The sequence below is a fragment of the Plecotus auritus genome (genome assembly GCF_963455305.1).
Source record: "Plecotus auritus genome assembly, chromosome: 6".
In the NCBI taxonomy this organism is placed as follows: domain Eukaryota; kingdom Metazoa; phylum Chordata; class Mammalia; order Chiroptera; family Vespertilionidae; genus Plecotus; species Plecotus auritus.
The window spans coordinates 22,702,370-22,723,888 of record NC_137773.1 but is presented as its reverse complement, the minus strand read 5'-3'; the positions used below and the strand labels follow the sequence as shown (position 1 = coordinate 22,723,888).

The following is a 21,519-nucleotide window of genomic DNA, read 5'->3' as shown; positions in this document are numbered from 1 at the left end:
CACCACCTTCCCACCTACAAGGAAAGGGCAGAGATTCCCGAAGGCAGCAGAAGGGAGCATGAGAACCAGGGGAAAACCTTTGCCCCCAGGCCCACCAGAAGCCCCCAGGGACCCACAGCCCTCTGGGAGAAGAGAGGGGATTTGCAAAGACAAAGAATCCTATCATCTGCCAAACAAAACAGGAAAGAGGTCACACGTTCCCAGTCATCCTGGGGGCAGTATAGTACATGTTTAGAACTCCTCAAAGGAACTTCACCCCTAGAGCAGGTGGCTCAAGCAGGATTTCAATTCTTTGGTGGGAGGAGGGCTGTGGAGGGTAGAGTTGGGAGTGGGTGAAGAACGGTGGGGAGGGAGGAATGCCTTGCTCCTGACCCACCTTTGAAGGAGCAACAGAGGGAGCTAGGGGCAGATCTTGCCCACCCCACCCCCAGGCCTCCTTGCATGAATGCATGCATGCATTCATTCACCAAGGCCTGCACCCCTATTTTGTGTGGCACTGTGCTAGGTGCTGGGGATTGCAGCACTGAAGTTGGCAGATGAGGCCCCTATTCTTACGGAGTTGGGGGACTCTCACCAGAGAGTGGAAAGCAGGAGACACATTAAAACTCAGACCAAAGGAGGTTAGGGGCACAGTGTGGACCCTGTTCTTCAAAGGTCCTGAGCTCCCTGCTGTTGCCTTTAAACCAGGAGACTGGGAAGGGCCAGCTGCCCACCCAGGCTCATGAGACCAAGCTCCAGATGAGAAAACTAAAGCCTGGAAAGAGGAAATGCCAACCTCCATATAAAACTAATAAACTAACTGTTGTTTATGAGGATCTCTGTGTGTCTGGTGCTCTGGGAGGAGTCCCACCAGGTGAGGAGTTTCCCCACCCAATCCCTATGCCCCAGGGCACCTGGGGTCTCCTCCCAGGACTAGAGCTACCATCTTGTCTCTCAAATCTCCCCACGCCCTCACCCCACAAAAAGGCCTTGGAGGCCACGGGTCCCTCATGTGCAGCTCAAGTCTTAAGGCCTGAAGAGCAGGCTGTGGGGGCCTCAGAGACAAGCAACCCCCCAGGGAGGAGACACGACTGCTGGAGGCATCAGCATGGGCTGGCACAAGAAATCTGTTTTCCATGTGTCTGGAGCCAGGCTGAAGCTTGGGGTAATTTTAACCAGTATCCACTCTAGAACGATACCAAAAAAGGTAAGTTACTTACCACCCCAGACAGACACATACCTAACCTAACCAGTGCCCTTTCATGAAGGATGGAGCCTTAATACGTTCAGAGCTAAAGCTGTTGTAAACATTGAAGTTAGAGCAGCCGTGTGTTTCTATACTGGCTGATGGCCCTCTTATTGAAATGAACTCTAAAGAGCCAGCTATTCTTACCCTCAGAAAATAGCCTGAGCCCCTCAGCTGTCCTGGGGGCAGGAAGGTATTTTTAGACCTGAGAGCAGCTGATTTAGGATTTGGTGCAGGGGCTAGGAGGGCAGGGGGAGGATTGAGTTGCAAAGGGCTGATGGGTGGGTGGGAATTAGCATCGCGGGGGGAGCTTTCGGGCAAGTCGACCCACACTGCTCTTTTTTTTTTTTTTTAATCAGTAAAGCGCTTTGATATAGTGGTTCTGGAAGGGTGGTCCCCAGACCAGCAGCAGGAAACACTGCCTTAGAAATGTGAGGCTCAGCCCCCATGTCGAACCTACCGAATCATTTCAGAACCACTGCGTGTGGGGCCCATCAATCTGTGTTTTAACAAGCCCTCCGGGTGATTCTCATGCTAGCTAACGTTTCAGAACTGATGTCAGCAAACCATCTCACCAGATCCCCTTGTGGATACGGCTGGAGGAAAGAATGATCTATGTTGATGCTTCTCAACTCTCGAGTGTTTGTCCAAAGCCAGAGATCCCCAGACCAGAATAAATGCATTCCCACATGCACATTTCATGGCCCAGGTTAAAAACCCCTGCCCTTTGGCAAGCCCAAGACTCCTCTCTGGGTCTAAGGCTGAACCCGCAGAGAATCTGAGTTGAAGGCGACCTTATTCCTCCCAGAGCAGGAATCTGCTCTGCAATATTCTTGAGCGGCTCAGCCTTTGCTGGACCCTTACAGAGACAGAGGGCTCACTGCTTCCCAAGAGATTGTTTGCAATGGTCCTGCGCTCACCTAGGGAGAGTTAACACTTCGTCACTCCTGCAGACGTTTATAGCAACCATGCTCCAATGACATGACTGAAATAAAGCTTATAAACCCAAATTAAAGGAAGTACGTGACTGTCCAAAATGGTAGAAGTAAATGCAGTATTTTTTTTAATAACCTATTTCAGTGTTGGAGAACGCTGAGTGATGGGAAGTCCTCCTTTATATTGAAATCTACCTCCCAGGCACCTCCTACCCCCACCCTGGTTTTGGCTTCAGAGCCACAAGGAGCAAACCTAAGGTTTGCTTTAGAAAGACAGCGTTCACTTTTCATTGGCCTTGTGCGGCATAGGGGTGCAGGGAGGGCGCTCTCCAGCTGCCCGCAGGTTCTGGGCCTGGGCTATTCAGAAGATGCAGGTGCAGCCCACGGCGATGGTCTCCATGACTGCTCGCTGGCGGCAGGGCCCCGTGCGCGGCGGCAGCGGGCAGAGGCGGCGGCGCACGGGCACCTGGCTGAACACAGGCACGCTCACCATGCTGCGGTCCTCCTGCATGGTGAAGGGGTTCACGCAGCCCAGACACAAGCACCGCGCCTCAGGCAGGTCCGCGGGGATGCGGGTCGGGTCGTGGTTGATGCTGCAGGAAGACAGGAGAGAAGCAGGGCTGCTGCTGGTGGTGTGTTTGGGAGGGGGGAGGGGCAGCAAATTGGTGCCCACGCCCCACGCCTCTGCTTTTCCTAACCCCGGGTTTTCATTCCCACGGCAGGACTGTGTTATGCCATGGGAAGGACAGTAATCAACTCCGTGTTCTGGGTGAGAAAAGGAACCTTGGAAGGCAAGTCAGGCACCCCAAGGTTATCCAGGTTCAAGGATACCAGTCAGGCACCCAGTTTTCTTTCCTCCAGCAAGATCCTTATCCTAATACTACATGGTGCTGTGGGGTCACAAAGAAGCTAAGGACCCTCTGTCTCCCCACCCCCTTACTTATAGTCTTGAGAAACTTAATCCACGGGAAGTTAATAGAACATTTATGCCTAATACTCACTAAAAGAGGAGTCAGGAGGCCTGGGGTCTATTCTGACTTCATTTCTATTCACGCAACAAATATTTTTCACCCACCCACCAAGGGATTGGCCACATGTCCAGTCCCAGTCCAGTAGTATTGACGACATCGTCTTGCCATCCTGCGGGCCAGCTACGGCCAGTCAGCAACGATGCTCGCCTTTGCTGGTGAGCCTGTGGCCCTCGGCCTGCCCACCTGCCCTTCCCTGCCCCACAGTGCCCAGCATGGGCTGGCTCCCCATAACATAGGGTCCTTGACATGGGGTGTTCATTGATGGACAACACAGAGGAGTTCCCTCCTACAGCTGAGAGGATAGGGACTTGATTAGCAACCTTATCTTCACTGTGACTCGGTTTCCTCATCTGCTAAATGTGAGGGGTGAATTTGACTTGTGGACCTGCAGTGTCAGGATCACCTCGGAACTTGTTAGAAATGTGGAATCTTGTGCCCGCCCCATCCCTCACCCCCTCTTGATCAGAACCTGCATTTTTATAAGATCTCCAAAAAGTCAAGGGCACAGAAAGTGAGAGGTCCAGCTTTGAAGGATCTTTTTTTAATTTTATTTTTATTTTTTGGAGGACCTTAATGGCCACTTCCAATGGCCACATTCCAGATATGGTAGCTACTAGCCACATTAATCAAAATGAGCTCCCCAGTCACACCAGCCACACTTCAGTTGCTCAAGAGCCACATGAGGCTGGGTGGATTTGACATCATCACAAAATATTCTATTGAACATGTTATTCTGGACATCACTTGCATGGCCTGAATTTGAGAGGACCTTCAGGGTTAGCCTGTTTTGTCATTATTCATTCAACACATATACAGGTGGCCCCTTCTGGGTGCCAGGTGCTGTGCTAGGAAGTGGAGCTACAAGCAAGCTAAGATACCACCCCTTCCATTAGGGGCAGCAGGTTGTGACTCCCAAACCTCGCTGTGCATCCTAGTCACGTGGAGATGTATAAAATCCCACCTTCTGGGCCTCAGCCCTGGAGGTTTGGATTCGATGGAGCATGAGAATCCATAGAAGGTCCTAGTCTAGCATGAGACAGATATGGACACAGTCAACTCAAGACCACCTGGAAGTGCTGTAACTGAGTTGTGTACACAAAGCACCCCGAACTGGAGGAGGTGACACTCAGGGAAAGCCTGGCAGGTACTTCAGCGGACACTTGGAGAACAATAACAGCAGTGTTCTGCATGGATATCGCATTTAATGACAAACCGATGAAGTAGGTATTTCCACCACCTCCACTGAGGAAACTGAGAGGCTAAGCAACTTGCCTAAAGCCACACAGCAGGTAAGAAGCAGAGCCAGGATTCCATCCCAGGCATTCAGGCCTCTGCATCCAAGGTCTTAACTCTTACAATGAAGGGGACAGTGGGCAAGGTGCCCCCTCCCCATGCAACCCTCAACGTGCGATGCAGCTTGCCCACGGCCACCCCGCCTGGCCTACCTGTAGCCCCATGGTGACAGGCTTCTCTTGTTGGACAGCCACAGCTGCAGGTTGACCTCACACTTCCTCCTCGCTGGCTCAGAGCTGTTCCTCAGTTGGGCCACCATCTCCCCAAGGTTTCTTTCGTATTCCTCCATGCGGGCGTATGGTTTTGCCCTCGATACCAGGTCCAGTGGCACCTGATGAGGCCCAGGGGCCACGGTTCCGGGCCGCCCTTGCCCCTTCCTTTTGCTTTTGGGGTTCCTGGGCTGGCCCAGCCCCAGGAAGATGGAGATGGTAAGAAGAAATAGCTGAGGAGGAAGGCCATGGGTCAAAGGTCAGAGAACCAAGACTCCCTCTGGGCTAAGAGTCAGGGCTCAGAGTGGGGAAAGAAAAGAGGAGAGGCCTTATGGGAGTGACTCTTACCTGCCATGCCCTGTCTTGGTCCCACCAGCCCATCACTCCTGTGTACCAACACTTTTATGCACCGCACTCATCACTAAGTCTTGTCTATTACACCCTTCAAAAATCTCCCTACCCATTTGAATTGATGGAGAGGTTTTTTAAGGCCAGGGATGGGTCTTTTCTAAATATCATTACTTGTAAATGAAGTCTATTTTCCTCCTTTGGAAAAAAACAAAATCTCCCACCCATCCACTTCTCTCTATCTGCACCACTGTTCTCACGTCCCTGAACAGCTCAGCAGTGTGTCTCTCCCCTCCCCGCCCCCAATCAATTCTCCACATCGAGGCTAAGAACAGCTATTTGAAATGCAAATCTAATAAAGTCGCTTTCCTGGGCCTGAGCTTCCTCTCACACCCATGTTTCAGCCTCTGGCCTTCTCTCATTCCCTGCCTCTCACCATGCTCCTTCCTGCCACAGGGACTTTGCACAGGCTACTGTCTGCAGAGGGCTGCCTCTCCTCGCCTTCTAAATGCCTCTAGTGTCACTTCCTTACGGAGGCCTCGGTGGACCTTCTTGGGCTCTCAACACCGCATGCCCCTTGCATGACTGCAGTCTTACAGTCTCTGTGTGTGATTCTCTTCTATGCCTGACCCCCACTAAGCACAGACTCCATGAGGACAGGCATTGCGTCCGTTTCCACACAGTTTTAGCCCCCGTGTTTGTGTGAATGAACGGCTGTCACCATCCTTGCCTTCTGTAGCTCACAGTCTGGGAGAAAGAACAGATGGTGAACAAGAAAACAAACACCTAAATCTCCCTAGAGATAAGTGCGATGGTGGGACCCTGTAGCACGTGGTTAGAGAAGAACAGGGCCACCCGCTTAGCCAGGTGGCAGTGCAGGGTCCCACAAAGCCTTTCTGGGGTGCAGGTATGTCAGGTGAAGTTTGAAGAATAAGAGGGAGGCAGATGGGAAACAGTGTGAGGAGGTTTGAGTTCATTAAGAGCTTTGCTAAAAGGAAACAGTGAGGCTGAAGTAGAGTGTGGGGGGCGGGGGAAGGGGGCATGAGATGGAGTTGGGGAGGTGAGCAGGTGGAGGCCAAGGATCTCTGTTGGACTCCATGGCACCTGTGCTCTCCTCCTCCACCCCCTAACCCTCTGCCTGCCCCCCCCCCTCGTCCTCCCTCACCCACTCCTCTCCACCCTCACCTGCTGCCCACTTCTGCCCTCAGAACCGGGAGTGTCAGGAAAGCCTCTGGCTCACACAGTAGAGGACCCGGGGGCCAGCAGAACCCAGACTTCTCAGGAAGCCGGGGAGAGAAGGGCCAAGGCTTGGGTGAGGGCCAGAGCTGGCCAGATGGGGGGAACCTTCAGGGGGAGTTTCATCTCCTCACGGAATCTAGCCAGGCTCCTGCCTGCCCTGTGTCCCTCACCCCACGGTTCACATGGCCCGCGCCTGACTTTTCCAGGCTACCCAGCAAGTCTTGACCCTTGGAAACAAGTTTGAGCGTAGTCCCTCTTGGCAGAGCCATTTCCTGGAGCAAAATCCACGACAGAGATTCAAGTCCCTAAATTCTTCCTTTTTGGTCCTAGATTCTGATGCAGAAAGATGTCTCCCTAACAATAGGCTTCCTCATCGCATCTGAGTTTCTCACTTGGTGTTCTCAAACTCTGGCTCTTCGTGCAGAGGAACACAGAACAGAATTAGAGCCCCCTTCGTTCATGTTGCAGGTGGGACACAGAGACACAGGAGGGCTTGCCCTGGGTCACACAGTCTGGCTCTCAGGACCCAAGGACTCATTGGAAAAACCCCGATAACTGAGTTTGCCAGGATCTCCCCAGATGCCTTTGGCCTGAAAGGACTTCAGTGTGGACGGGCCCAGTTCAGGAGCCTGAGCTACTGGCCATGGCTGCAGGCTGTGAGACCAGTCTGTTTCTCTCCAGCCCTGGGGGAGTGGGCAGAGGGAGAACTCTGCAGATTCCAAGCCAAACAGAGCCAGACATTAATCAATAGGAAAGAAGTACCGAAACACTCAGGCCCTCAAAGGGGTTGGGGGTGGGGAAGCGCCACGTACCAGGTTGTACAGCCAGTCCATCCCGACGAGCCGGGCGGTCGGCCTGCAGCTGCCGCCCGCCTGGAACCCCAGATGCCTCCTCCAAGAGAATGGCAGCAACAGGATGGAGCGAAGCAATTATAGCTCATCAGGGGGCTGCTGGGGGTGGGTGGGCTCGTCATCGGCTTGGGCCCCCAGCTGGTTGGGCCTGGCGCAGTGGCAGGCGGTGAGGGGCGTGGGGGCAGGCCAGGAACCGGCCGAGGTGCCCAGGGGCTGTTGACTAAGGGACAATGCCCTGTGTGTCTGGTGGGGCTCTGGCGGGTGGCACCTCCGTCTGTGGCCTGCGGCCGGCCATCCGGCCAGCACCCACAGGGCCTGCTAAGACAATCAGCTTCGTTTGCTTTGGGGATGGCAAGGGGGTGAGGGCAGAGGAGGGACGGGCTGTCCGTTGGTCAGGAGAGCAAATGTTCTCAGAGTGTGCTGGCCAGGAGCAGGACACAGACCCCATCTCCCAGGGAAACAGACTCAGGCACTCTGGCCTCAACCAATCTCAGGTGAGCTCAACAGCCTTTGGTGACCAGAGTTTTGCTTCCTTAGTTCACAGGCGGGGAAACTGAGGCTGGAGCAGGAAGGGACTTGTGCAGGATTACACAGTGAGTTACAGATGACAGAGCTGGGGTTCATACCTGGTCCTGTGCAGGCCTCTAGCCACCGGCCCAGGCTGTTTTTCTTGGGACATTTTCTGCGCAATTCTGGCCTGCTGGGAATGTGTTTCTGAATCTGTGTTCTCACACGAGCCAAGTCTCAGGTCCATGAGGACTTCATGGCCAGTCGTTCCGGCCTTCCCTTGCATAGAGAAGGTCTCTACTCCAGGGACCTGGCCCCCTATGACTGTCTGTGACTTTGATTCTCTCTCAGCCTCAGTTTCCTTCTCTGTAAAATGAGTGCCGTGCCCAGGAACTGACAGAGGCCTGGCCCATTTCTCCCTGAAATCTTTCTGAGGCTCAGTTCCTACATCTCTCGAAAAGGGATCATCACAGCATCCACCTTTGGAGGCTATTATAAGGAATAAAAGAAATAGCCCATGTTAAACATCTGGCACAGTGCCTGGCACGTAGTAACTGTTCAATAAACACTTAACTGTTTACTATGAAAATTATTGTAAAATAATTTTATTATTGTTTTTATAAACATTAACTGTTCTTAGAGCTAGCACAGGTTGCATTGCTCAGCCGAGTCTCCTTTCTACGCCCTCGGGCCCACCCTCCTGGCTGAGAGAGCTCTGGGTTTCACAGGCTCTGGCGACAATTTTGTGAGCTCAGGTGACCCCAGGGTCTATGTGTCCTGGAATCACATGCTGAACTGACCAGCCCCGCTGGTTGAGGTCTCTCACTCAAGTGAACAGCCCAGCCAACTGTGAGGGAGTAGTCCACCCAGGGCAGCGGTGGGGGCGGTGGGGGGCGGGTGAAGAGGGCAGGGGAGGGACACTGAGACAGACATCCAGGACCGCAGCACCCTGTTGAGGGGCCACTCTTGGCCATTTACAGGAATGGGCTAGGGGAAGAACGCGGGGTACGAGGCGCTCCTGAATGTCACAAGATTAATCTGTCCAGGGCAGGTTTCCACAGCATAACTGAGAAGCTGGCTGAGGCTTGAGCTCATCGAGAGATACCACCTTATTTGGTCAAATACTAGACAGGGCTCCATTCTATCACTGGAAACTCCAGAGGGAGGGGGACTCTGAAAATACCTCCTCAGGCAACAAGGCCCCCACTCCCACCCCAGGCTGTCTCAGCCCCACTGCCACTGTCCTTTGAACCAGAGAAACAGCCAGAGTGACAGGGCGAAGAATGGGGCAGCAGGGAGTCAAGGATGGGCTCGGTGACCATATTGGCCAGTTCAGGCCAGGAAGAAGGCCCCTTCCTCCAGCCTTGGCTTCTAGAAACCACTGGCGGGTCATCTGCCTTCGCGGATGTCCTGAGTGTGGATTTTGGCAGAGTGTGGTCAGAGCCAGGCCTGAGAGGGAGGCATAGTGACTTCGACTTCAGGGGCCTCTGCCCACAGCAAAGTTGGGGTCCTTAAGTCTTTACACATGGGCGGTGGTCAGTACATGGTACTTGTGAATGAGGGAAGGGGCGAATGGGCTGCAGAGCAAGGGGCAGAGAGGGTGGAGGCACTTAGAGCTACAGACCTGACCAGGAGCAGTGCTGTGCTCACCACCAGGTGGCGCCACCAGACATCCCTGAAGATCCTGGCAATGCCTGATGGAACTTCCACACCAGCTACTTCTTTTCTCTGGAATGGGCCCTGGAGCTGAAAATGAGGGTCTGGAAGAGTGGGTTTGGGACCTGTGCTTGCCCCTAGATGCCTGAGTGACCCTATTGTTAATGAGGACCAGTGCCCAGGACACCTTCCTCATTAGAGCAGGAATGGCACAGCCAGCCAAGAGGGGGGTGGTGGTAGGAGGAAGGATGAGCAAGGGGGCTTCTGTCTGCTGTGTGAGTGCTTTCCTTCACATGGAGCACCTACTATGTGCGTGCGAGCCCCTAGCCATTTGACACCCGGACACCGTAATTTCCAGAAAATAACAACTAGTAGTAATAATAGCTGTTGCTTAATATCTACTTACTGACGGGCAGGCATTGTGCTAAGTCCTTCATGCACAGTTTCATTAAATCCTCCCACCCACCCTGTGGTGAGGCCCTAACTTTTCCCCAAATATAGAATGGGGAAACTGATGCTCATGGAGCCAACGTCTGATTCATGCACATGCTGTTCCGTACAGTGGGAGAAGAGGAGCATTGCAACCAGGACAGGAGGGGGAATGTCCAGCTGGTCTCTTGGTCATCAAGGGGGAGACTACTGGTATGCTTGCCTCAGCCTTACCCTGATATTCTCAAACAAACTGCACCCTGCGTGTTGGGGAGATCACTGAGCCCAAGCCCAAACAAGAGTCTTCAAGGGGACCTGAGGACTCCCAGCGTATGGGCATGGCACCCAGCAATGTTCCTGACACGTCGCAGGCATTCGCTGTTTCATGCATTGAATCACACCAGTGGTATGTCACGCAGGGTGATCACGCTGGGATGGAGAATGGGAGGCCAGAGCAGCAGGGAGCCGGTGGGGGAGGTGCAGCCCAAGAGTTCAGACTCCAGAGGTTGGCAGGCCCGAGTTTTAATCCTGCTTCTACCAGTTCAAAACTCTGCGGCCTTGGGAAAGTTACTTGACTTTTCTGAGCCTTCGTTTCTTCTGCACAGTGGAGATAACAATAACTTGGCTCCCAATGGATGGTTGTGAGGATCAAATGAAATCATGCATGTCAAAGCACTTAGCAGAGTGCCTGCCGACAGTAAGCACTCAATGAATGGCAGCTGCAATTGTCACTGTTATTGTTAAAACAAATTTGGAGTTGGGCCTTCCGAGATATTTCTGGGGTGTTCCCAGGTAGGAAGGGCATTGTTAGGTGGGGTCAAGGACAGATCCAGCAGAAGAATGTAGAGGCCCCTGGTCATAGTGTGCTTATCCAGGAATCTCAGCTGGGCCAGGAGGGCCCACGGGATTCAGTCTAAAGACCAGCCCAAGTGGACCCAGTAAGGCTGGGGAGGCAGGAAGAGACTAGCCGGCGCCTCTGCTGCAAGATGGAGGGGGGCTGTGGCCAGGAGGGCGCATCCTCCACAGGAGGTCTTGGCTCTCCTGCCATGCTGCCCACCCCACCCTCCACCCTCCTGGTAGGAGTCCTTCTCCCAGGCCCATATTTGCACAAATGCCTGCCTCACTGCTCACTCCAGAGCCCCAGCCAAGAGGCACTATTTTAAGATCCCTGGACGGGAACACTGTTGGTGGGAACAGACCCAGCCAGCAAGCTCCCAGTTCTCAAAAAAGGGAAAGGCCTCGGTGAATGGGCGGCCCCCGGGATGTACAGAGGGGGCACCACATCCACATGACCCTCTGCCCAGGCCAGGTGCCAGTGCCTCCTCCCCCACGGGGAGCAATCAAGGAAGTGTGAGCTGGGGCAGGATTCTAAGAGGTGGGCTTGTGCTTGGGGACTGGGTGGCCGAGGCCTCCCTTCTGCCTAGCATCCACTCTTGAAAACGCCGAGTTTGTTTCTGGGTTGCATACTGACTTTGCGCTGTAGCCAGTCTCTTGTTAATGCTCGCCGCCCCTAGAACCTCAGGGATATCTTGTGTATCTCCTCCCAGAGTACGAAACCCTTCCAAAGCACCTTCAATACAGGGAGGTCATCTCTCTCCGAAGATGCACATCCCACGTTTTAAAACTCTAGTTGTTGAGAATGATCACTATAATTATTAACGTTTTCTCCCATTAGGCTAAAGTCCCCCCACCACACCCCGTGATGTAATGTGGTATCGTGGGAGACTGCAGACTTCAGAAATGGTGGCTGGCCACTTACTTGCTCCGCCCCTTCTTACGTGACCATCTCCATGTCTTCTAACCTCAGAGAGCCTCAGTTTCCCCAGAGGGTTGTTAACATTGATTTATCATAAAAATTATGACTTGCCTGGCATACAACTGGCATTTAATACTTGGCAAGTTTGGGCTGTTTTTCTTATAACTTGGTTGGTTTTGTGCGTGCCTGTTGATTGTAGGGTGTTCTGTGGGTGTATGTGCTATTGTTGGTTTTGATTGGGAAGACCCAGTATAGACTAAGACTTAAAGCACAAAGTTTGAACACAACAGCTGGGTTACCTTGGGCAAGTGACCTAACTTTTCTGAGCCCATGTGTCCTCCTCAAAAGGAAGGGGGGTTTCCGGAGGTAAGTGCCCGTCACAGAGCGGTGCTCAGCGAATGGCCCTGCTGCTATTTTGCTGTACCCGTGGTTTTTAGCGCTGCTCAATCAGGTTGCACAGAACAATTCTAGTCAGCTCTTTTCTAGAATTTTCTAACTGCCAAATCCCAATAGTAGAATGGATTGCCCTGGAAAAGAGTGAACTCCCCGTCAGCCGAAAAGACCGGAGGCCAGAAGACCAGCTGGGAGTGCTGTGAGGGAGAGTCAAGGAGAGGAAAGGGTTGGACTGGTAGAGCTTTAATAGATAGTTCCTCTCCAGCCCTCAGAGGTTAAAGTCTATGTCCAAGGCCTCAGACCCCTATATAGGGCTGTTCTGCCTGCCTTGACTTGCCCAGACCTGGGGCAGGAAGGAGCCCAAGAGGGCTCGTGAGGGACATGGAATAAACAGCATGTCCCCAGGGCAGGCAGAGGCGCCGGCCCCCCTGCCCACCAGCATATCCTCCCCTCAGTCTCAGGGGATGTTTATACTCTGGTCGGAGTTTACAGGACATCTGGACTTACAAGATCCAGAATTCTGGCTTTCCCCCCAGAGCTGTCAGCACCTCCTCTTGCAGGGTGGGTCTGTGTCTATTTTGGGAGGGAGGCTCCATCCTCCGGCGGAAGCAGGAAGAGGGTACAGCATGAGAAATGTTCTCTTCAGACCCCCAGAGTGTGGACCCCGGTGGAGGAAGAAGCCTGCGCTGTGGAGGATGGGAGAAGAAGGGGGTCCATGTCTTCTGGCTGTTTTTAGGAGAGGAGTCCTGGGAGGGGGAGAGGAGATTTCCTTTGCAGCTTGGGTTCAAAGGCCTGCTCCCCGGAACCAAGCTAAAAGCTGATGGTATTTATCAGTCTGCCTTACATGTTAGCTTCCGCCATTGCCGCAGCGGTGCTGTTTTTATTGCACTTGTTTGGTGTGTATCTGTATGGGTGCAAATTCATGGGCGGAGTCTTGTATGTGTGTGTTTCGTTTTGTTATGGTTTTGAAGGGTCTTACAGGCAGCCACCATGTCTAATTGACACATGTGTTTCTCACTGCCTGCCTTGGGGACCTGTGACCAGGGCAGGTCTTGCTGAGGGAGCAGCTACTCACAACCCACCCCTTGAGGTGACAGGCAGTATCACATTGCACTTCAGCAAGGAGCCTTGATGGCATAGCCAAGGCCTCCATCCCCATCCTTCCTCCCCCCAGAAAACAGCCTCAAAAACTTACAGGCTCTGAGGACTCCAGTGCGTCCCAGCCCTGGCCTCCCTGCAGAAGTTTGTCTCTGTGGCCTGAACCTGTGGAGAGATGATCTTGAGAAAACAGGGGATGGTTTAAGTATGTTGTCTGGGAAACTGTAAGGTGCAAAGTATGGGCAATGAGGACCCTTGAGAGTTCTTGAGGAGGGTTCATTCGCTTCATTTGACACAAATCTGTATTTGAGCATCTATTACAGGCATACAGCAGTGAACAGCTAAACAGGTCCTGAGCTGATGCTCTTATAGAGGATGGCAGACATCACCGTACTGGTGTTTTAGGGTCAGCCTGTGGTCGGTATAGGGACTCTTGCTGGGCCCCTCTCCTCTCAGTCTCCTGTACCTCCTGCATCCTTGGGAACTGCAGGATCTCCTGGGAAGCCCATGACCTCAGCCCTTGGGGTGTGTGGAGGAAGGTACACTGTCTCCAGAATGTCATCGCTTGCCAAATTTCCATTGGAAGGACAGTTCTCATAAATATTGCATTTGTGAGGAAAGAGGAAGAAATGGCTCATGTGGAGTCTGACCATTTCCAAAGTCTGGTTCCCAGGAAAGAAGCCTCCATAATTGTTTGTATGTTACAAGACAGGTTCAATCAAGGTTTCTGGTCCTGGGGGACAGAAATGCTGCAGCCCCAGGAGCCAGGCAGATACCACCGATCATCGCCCCAGTGGTAAGAGCGATACCCTTGGCGTGTGTATAGCACTCGACAGTTTACAAAGCACTTTTATATCTGACTGTATTTACTGTTTGTCTCAACCCCATGTGAATATAAAGATTTTACAAAAGAGGAAATTGAGGCCCAGGGAAGGGAAATAACCCGCCCATAGTCATATAGCACAGAAAAGGGGGCAGAGCTTAGAATGAAAGCCTGGGCCCCTGAGGCCACCTTTGACCACCACCTACGCTAACCTTAGCCCCAGCGTAGGAAAGGAGCACTGAAGCCAAGCAGCAATTACAGGTGGACACCCTTGCCTGTCATTCAGTGTACACAGAGTGCCAAAGGTCATCCAAATGATTTCTGACATAGCCTAGCTGTGTTCTGCGGATAAATCTGCATTGGGGGGCAATGTGTTTGGCGAGAGGGCTAGATGCCAGGGAGAATGTTTTCTGAGTGAGTTCCAGAGAAAATTCAAAGGTTGGGATCCCGATCTCCTTCTCTCCAGCAGTGAGTTGTAGGAAAAGCTGGGCTGGTTTGGCTCTTCAATCTGGTGATCGCATAGCTATCTATGTCTATAATTGTTGTCTTCCAGGTTGGGATTCCCTTGCATTCTATCCCATTATCTCAACCACAGAGCTAGCTCTGACCTCGTCACTCCAGAATCACTTCCAAATCTTCTCAATTTTTAGACCATTTCTTAGAGTCCCAGGCTCAACGAGACCTTACTGGTCATTTTGCTGGCTTCTCAGTGATGCTCCTAATTCAATGCTCCTGAGTCTTACTAGTCTCTACTTGTTTTAAATGTCCACCTCCCTTTCCTCTGCTGGTGACAAATTGGCTCTTTGAGAATACACAGAACAAAGCTGTTCCCTCTGCCCTATGACAGGGAGTATCAGTCAGGAGGGGCCATGTTGTGCTGCAGTAATAAACAGCCCCCAGATTTTGGAGGCTTAGCCCAGGGAAGGTGTCTTTCTCACAAGTTGGCTGCAGGGCATGCTCTGTTTATCGGAATTACTCAGGGACACAGAGTGATGGATGCTTTCATCACGACATTGACTTCCACAAAGGATCAGAGGTCTGTAGACAACAGATTTATAGAAGTTAAGAATGGGTGCTGGAGTCTCTATTCCAACCACTTATTTCCTTTGGGAAAATTCTTTCATCTCTTTAACTGTCCTTTTCTTATCTGTACAATGAGGATGATGAGAAAGTACCTACCTCCCAGATTTGCTGTGAGGTTAACTGAGAGGATGGATGTGAGTCCTCAGCAGAGTCTGGTTCATAGAAAGAACCCAGTAAATGTCAGCTATTATGATGTTAACATAATGTTAAAGCATGAAGTTAACAGTGGCTACCATCTCCAGGCAGCAAGCCCTGTTCTTTTCCTTGTTCCTCATATTGACCAGTTTGAAGTCCTTCAAAGAATTAAAGAGTTCTTTTTGTTGTTTTATTTTCCACAAGTTATTTTCACATTATTTCTTGTGCATTTTATCTCATGAGAGAGGCCCTTAGGTGTTCAAAGCCAAGGGAGGAAGAGGTATATCTATGGGTCTTGCCAAGCCCAAACTAGATTTACCTAGTTCAAGTTTCATTACCAAGTGCTTTTGTAGAGTCCAGAGAAGGGAGGTCGAATTTGGAGAAGAATCCTTGCTTGAGACAAACCCAATGGCAGAGAGGCACAGAATGAAACTGCAGAATGTCAGAGTTTGAAGGGACTTTTAGAACAAGCAAGTCTTATCATCTCTTCTCCTTTCCAGACAGGGAGACTGAAATAGTATTTTACCAAATTCATAAAGATTTACTTTTAAAAATAAAGTCCAGTGAGGGAAAGAGACTGATACAATGTCACACAGCAATTCAGGGTCAGATTTGGGGCCAGAACTCACTTATTTTAATCCAAGTCTTGGGGCTCTCCACATACCCCATAAGGGGACGACATTCCTCACCATTGGGACAGGGTGGGGTGCGGATGGGGGTAGGGGGTATATCTTTGGAATTATGGCTTTTCCTTATTTCACAGAGTTGTATTCCAGCAGAGTTGTAAAGTTAAGAACTTTATAAACATTACCTTATTAAGGCTTCTTGGAAACCCAAAGTCACAGCTCCTCTGGGTCATGGGACATGCGTTGAGCATCCAGTGAACAAACAGAGGGTAGTGTTACATTTTTCACTTCGTTTAGGAAACCTGGCTTCTAATTATAGGATTTGTTTAACAGTCCTGGGTGGTTTACGAAGGCTTGGAGTCAGCCTGCAGTCCCAAGGGCTAGCTGAGGAGTGTCAAATGGAAAGACATGGGTGGGGTGGGGGCAGGGAGGTGGGGAGGCAGGGAGGGGGCCTCAGCAGCAGAGGAGAGAGATGAACACGCAAAATTTAAGCCAAGGCCCAGAGGGGACATTAAAGTAATATTCTCTAATCCCACCAACCAGGTTGCTCGTAGTTGGAAATTGTCTCCAGTAACCCCCCTGTTACCATAACCCTCTCACACATAGGCAGTGAATATGAATTTGTTCTACAGCGAGCAAGTGAAACAATGATCGCATTACTCTTGGGTTCCCTGTCAAATTGAGCCCCCTGCAATAACAGTCATTGTTAGCACAAGCCCTCCTCCCTCTCCTGAAAAATGGGCTAGGGGCTAGCTGGGTCACCATGTTTATTTAAATGAATAAATTTTAAGTAGGTTATTTTTTTAAATAATTCTTTACAAATTCTGTAAAGTACTATTCTGCTAATATGTTATATTCCTTTAATACACACACACAAAATAGAAATTAGAAAAGATAGAAATAAAAACAGAAGTCTCTAATGTTATATACAGTATAATTATAATACATAACTAAGTCCCCATAGTTAAGCTCATTGTTTAAGGTGGCAAGGGACTTATCTAAGGGGACTCTAAGGGTGAGGAATGGGATCATTATGAAGCTGAAAGGCTCCCCCACCCATGCAGCCGAAGTTGGGGTACAAGGATCTTGCTAAGCAGCTCCCAAGCCAAGACAATTAAGGCCCAGCCCATCTACTACAGAACCATGGCCCCCTCCTCACTCAGGGCTCCAATGAAAGCTCAGCCCAGGCCCCTGCCACTCAAGAAAAGCCCTCCCATGTCCCAAGCCTCCCAATTCTCCCAGCACCTCCATTCCTGAGTTAGTACATGTACTCTTGCACGCACGCGCACACACACACACACACACACACACACACACACACACCTCTAAGTCCCTTGGACTAACCAGCTCTACGCTTTCTTAAAGCTAGGCCTATGGTTTCCAAATGGGGTATCGTTCCAGGCTTAGAAAAAATATTAGGTTCTTCTATTTTTACTTCTATCTTTCTTACTTTCTATTTTTTATCTATGTATTCACTGCCAGGTTCTATGTATTCACTGCCATGTTCCCAATTTCTATGTTTTATCTATATATTCTCTTCCCAGGTTCTCATCCTCCTCCTTCCTCTCCCCCAGGCTGCCTGGAGAGACCATCCATTGCTGGTGGGAGGACATATTGGTTACAACCTCTGTGGGGGGACAGGGGACAATATATCTCAGAATCACAAATGCATGCGAACTGTGATCCAACAATTGCTCTTCCATGCCTTTGTATGAAAGAGGCACCCCCATATAGGAATGACACAGGTGCCAGGACAGGCTTTGCAGCATTGTTAATAACAGGAAAAGGCCCTGGCTAGTGTGGCTCAGTAGTTGAGCATTTACCCATGATCCAGGAGACAGAGATTTGATTCTGGTCAGGGCATGTACCCAGGTTTCAGGCTCCATCCCCAGTAGGGGGCATGCAGGAGGCAACCAATTGGTGTTTCTCTCAGTGATGTTTTTCTCTCTCTCTTTCCCTCTCCCTTCCTCTCTCTCTAAAATCAATAAAAATATATTTTAGCCCTACCTGGTTTGGCTCAGTGGATAGAGCATTGGCCAGCGGACTGAAGGGTTCGATTCCAGGCAAGGGCACATGCCCGGGTTGCAGGCTCGATCCCCAGTAGGGGATGTGCAGGAGGCAGCTGATCAATGATTCTCTCTCATCACTGATGTTTCTATCTCTCTCCCACTCTCTTTTCCTCTCTGAAATCAATAATATCCTGTATAATAAAGAGGTAATATGCAAATTGACCATCACTCCAACACACAAGATGGCTGCCCCATGTGGCCAAAGATGGCCGCCCCCATGTGGACACAAGATGGCCGCCACAAGATGGCCAGCAGGGGAGGACAGTTGGGAGGGACCAGGCCTGCAGGGGAGGGCAGTTAGGGGTGACCGGGCTGGCAGAGGAGGGCAGTTGGGGGCAACCAGGCCAGCAGGGGAGGGTAGTTGGGGGGACCAGGCCTGCAGGGGAGGGCAGGTGGGGGCGACCAGACCAGCAGGGGAGGGCAGTTAGGGGCAACCAGGCTGGCAAGGGAGGGCAGTTAGGGGTGAGCAGGCCAGCAGGGAAGGGCAGTTGGGGGGGATCAGGCCTGCAGGGGAGGGCAGTTGGGGGTGACCAGACCAGCAGGGGAGGGCAGTTAGGGGTGACCAGGCCTGCAGGGGAGGGTAGTTAGGGGTGACCAGGCTGGCAGGGGAGCAGTTAGGCATCAATCAGGCTGGCAGGGGAGTGGTTAGGGGGTGATCAGGCTGGCAGGCAGAAGTGGTTAGGGGCAATCAGGCAGGCAGGCAGGTGAGCGGTTGGGAGCCAGCAGTCCTGGATTGTGAGAGGGATGTCCGACTGCCTGTTTAGGCCTGATCCCACCGGGCAGTCGGACATCCCTTGAGGGGTCCCAGATTGGAGAGGGTGCAGGCTGGGCTGAGGGACACACACACTGCCCCCTCTTCCCCCCCCGCCCCGTGCACAAATTTCGTGCACTGTGCCTCTAGTATATATATAGATATAGATATAGATATAGATATAGATATAGATATAGATATAGATATAGATAGATAGATAGATAGATAGATAGATATAGATATAGATATATAGATAGATATAGATATATAGATATATAGATATATAGATATTAATAAATGAATAAATAAATACATAAATGCCTGTCACTATATGAAGAAGATCATTGCATTCCCTCTCTTTTTCTCTTCTTTGGGTTGGGCCCAGGAGGCCTCACCTTCATGAGTCAACAGTAACCTAGTAGTGAGTCAGGTCTCAACCCTCCAAAGCAGAAGCAACCACAGCCAATGTGTGTGACTGTTTTCTCTGTTCCTTCCTCAGTAACAAGTTGTCCAATCCTACTATGGTACAAACGAAAAAAACTGAGGCTCAGCTTGAGGTAATCTGTTACCCAATGTCCCCCAGTAAGTGATGGCAGGCAATTGGTCATGGTTGGGAGAAGACAGTTATCTTTTTTAAAAATCTTAGGGTAGCAAGAAAAACTAAAAGAACACCTTTGGGTGGGACAGCCTGTGGGGAAAAAATGTACGAAGTGAGTTACCAGCATGCAGCACAAGGTTCTAGAGTGTGTCGTGAGTGAGCACCACAGTGCTTGTTGAGTGGCTGGTGGGTGGTGGGACTTCCTATCAGTGGGTGTTGGTTAGCCATGGCTGTCACCCTACAAGTTAAGGGAAAGGCTAGGGCTCTGACTCCCAACTCCTGGTTTCTGAGGACAGTGCTGTTTCTAGTACCCCAAGTTCATGTGCTTGGTGGTGTGAACTTTTGCCAGCCACAAAATGACCAGGGGTGGGGTGGTGGGTAGAGGGTGTTGGATTTAGGAGGGTGGTTTGGTGGATTGACAGAGCATCCATTCCAACCTACTCCTAGAATGCCTTCATTACTGCAGAGCCTAAGAAGCTAAAAACATTTCCCAGGCTCTCTCTGGTTCTGAATGAACGTCATATCCCTGTTTCATCATTGTAGTTGACATCAAACACTGCTATATGGGTTTTTCCACAGCAATGTTCCATTACTCATTTATGAGCTGAACCGTGTCCTCCCCCCCGACCCAAATTCATATGTTGATATTGTAACCCCCTTATTTGGAAATAGGGCAGTTGCAGATAGGATTAGTTCCAATGAGGTCATACTGAAGTAGGGTGGACTTAATCCAATATGACGGGTGTCCTTATAAAAAGGGGAGATTTAGAGACAGACAGACATGAGGAGGAACCATGTGAACATAAAGGCAGACAGCAGGCTGATGCATCTACAAGCCAAGGAACGCCAAAGACTGCCAGCAAACCACCAGAAGCTTCTAGAGAGGCCTGGGACAGATTCCCCCTCACAGCCCTCAGAAGGACCCGACCCTGCCACACCTTGATCCTGGAGTTCTTGCTTCCAGAACTGGCAGACAGTCCATTGCTGTTGTTTGAGTCATGGAATCTGTGGTACTTGGGCATGGCAGCCCTAAGCAACTAGTTAGAGCCATCGCTGGCTTTGTGGGTGTGGAAGGACAGTCATGGCAGTGGCGAGAATGGCTTCCTGGCCCCTGCACTCAGCACAGTCTGTGTTCTTGAAGTCAACAGCCAAGTGGCCCTTTCTGACCCCAGCAGCTGCTCTAGAGGGACAGCTCAGTGGTGCGGCCGACCCAGTCCTGTCCAGGGCCCTGCCTGGAGCTTCTCCAGCCTTTCCAACAAGTGTGTAAGCCCCCAGGTCCCTGTCGGAAATCCCTTTCTGCTTAAACTAACAAGAATGGTTTCCTACAACTGAACCTTGACCGGTCCCTCCTTGTCAAACAGCCCTGTATTGAGTTTTCAGCTTTGCACACTTGGCATCCGTAAGTTCTAACACAAAGTAAGCTGTCAAGGACCTTTTGTGTGGCTTTTTAAAATGTGATAATTGCCTCTTTTCTGATAGCAAAAACAACAAATGCTCAATGTGAATTAGGAAAAAGTCAAGTACAGATAACAATAATAGAATAAGCCAGAATTACCCAAGTTCCCACATTCTTTCAAATATCTAACTGCATTTTCACACACATGTGCAATCCTATGCACACACACGTGTTACTGGGGTATTCCTTTGCCCAGTTCAGGATGCCATTAGTGTGGCTCAGTGGCCCCAAGAGTTCAGATGTTCAAGGCCCATGTGCTGGTTACAGCAGGAGGTAAGACCTGCAGTGCAGCCGCTCTCTCCAAGGGTCTCACCACCTTCCTCTTATGCATCCAAGGGTCTTGGGTGGGGGCAGTGTCCAGTCCTATCTGGTGCCCTGGTGCTGTATCAATGTGCTGACTGTGGTAGGTCATGAATGTCTGATCAGAAGCCGGTTTCGGTGAGTCATATCCAAGCTACGGGTCAAGTCCACAACTCCCAAGGCAGCCACAGAGGTGGAAGCTAATATTCTCCCTCACCCGGGGAAGGGCTCCAAGCCAACCACCCAGGGCCCTTTAACGCAAGCTGTCCCCCTTCCTATCAGCACTCGAATGCCAGGGGTCACAGGGATTTGGACTGTACACACCACTGGCCTCCCACACACACTGCCATTCTTCCCCACTGACCAGCAGAAAAGGTTTGTTGCGTCCTTTTCCCAGGACAGTGGGAGGCCCACCCTCCCTGCCTTGCCCAGAGATGCTCCCTTCAGGCATTCCACAGCGACTGTCTTGCCTGTCTGTGCTGTAGACTAAGGGTCAGACAAACTCACCTTCCAGCAGGGCACCTGGCTTCACCCACACTTATCCCCACACACAGATACATCTTTTTTAAAAAAATTATGGCCAAAGACATAACATAAAATTGACCATTTTAACCATTTTTAAGTGTACAATTAACTACTTTCACAGCGTTGTGCAGCCATCATCACTATTCGTTTCCAGAACTTTTTCAACATCCCAAATAGCAACTT

At 51.0% G+C, this 21,519-nt stretch overlaps 1 protein-coding gene across 1 annotated transcript; it reads right to left on the bottom strand.

Moving 5' to 3' along the window:
* Positions 1-2,521: 2,521 nt before the first annotated feature.
* Positions 2,522-7,163, bottom strand: IL17B (interleukin 17B; the record flags this gene model as incomplete). Its single annotated transcript, XM_080672413.1, has 3 exons — positions 7,093-7,163; positions 4,637-4,926; positions 2,522-2,753 (listed from the first exon to the last, which is right to left on the bottom strand). The coding sequence occupies exons 1-3, from the start codon at positions 7,111-7,113 to the stop codon at positions 2,522-2,524; spliced, it is 543 nt and encodes a 180-aa protein (XP_080528539.1). The 5' UTR covers positions 7,114-7,163.
* Positions 7,164-21,519: the final 14,356 nt, after the last annotated feature.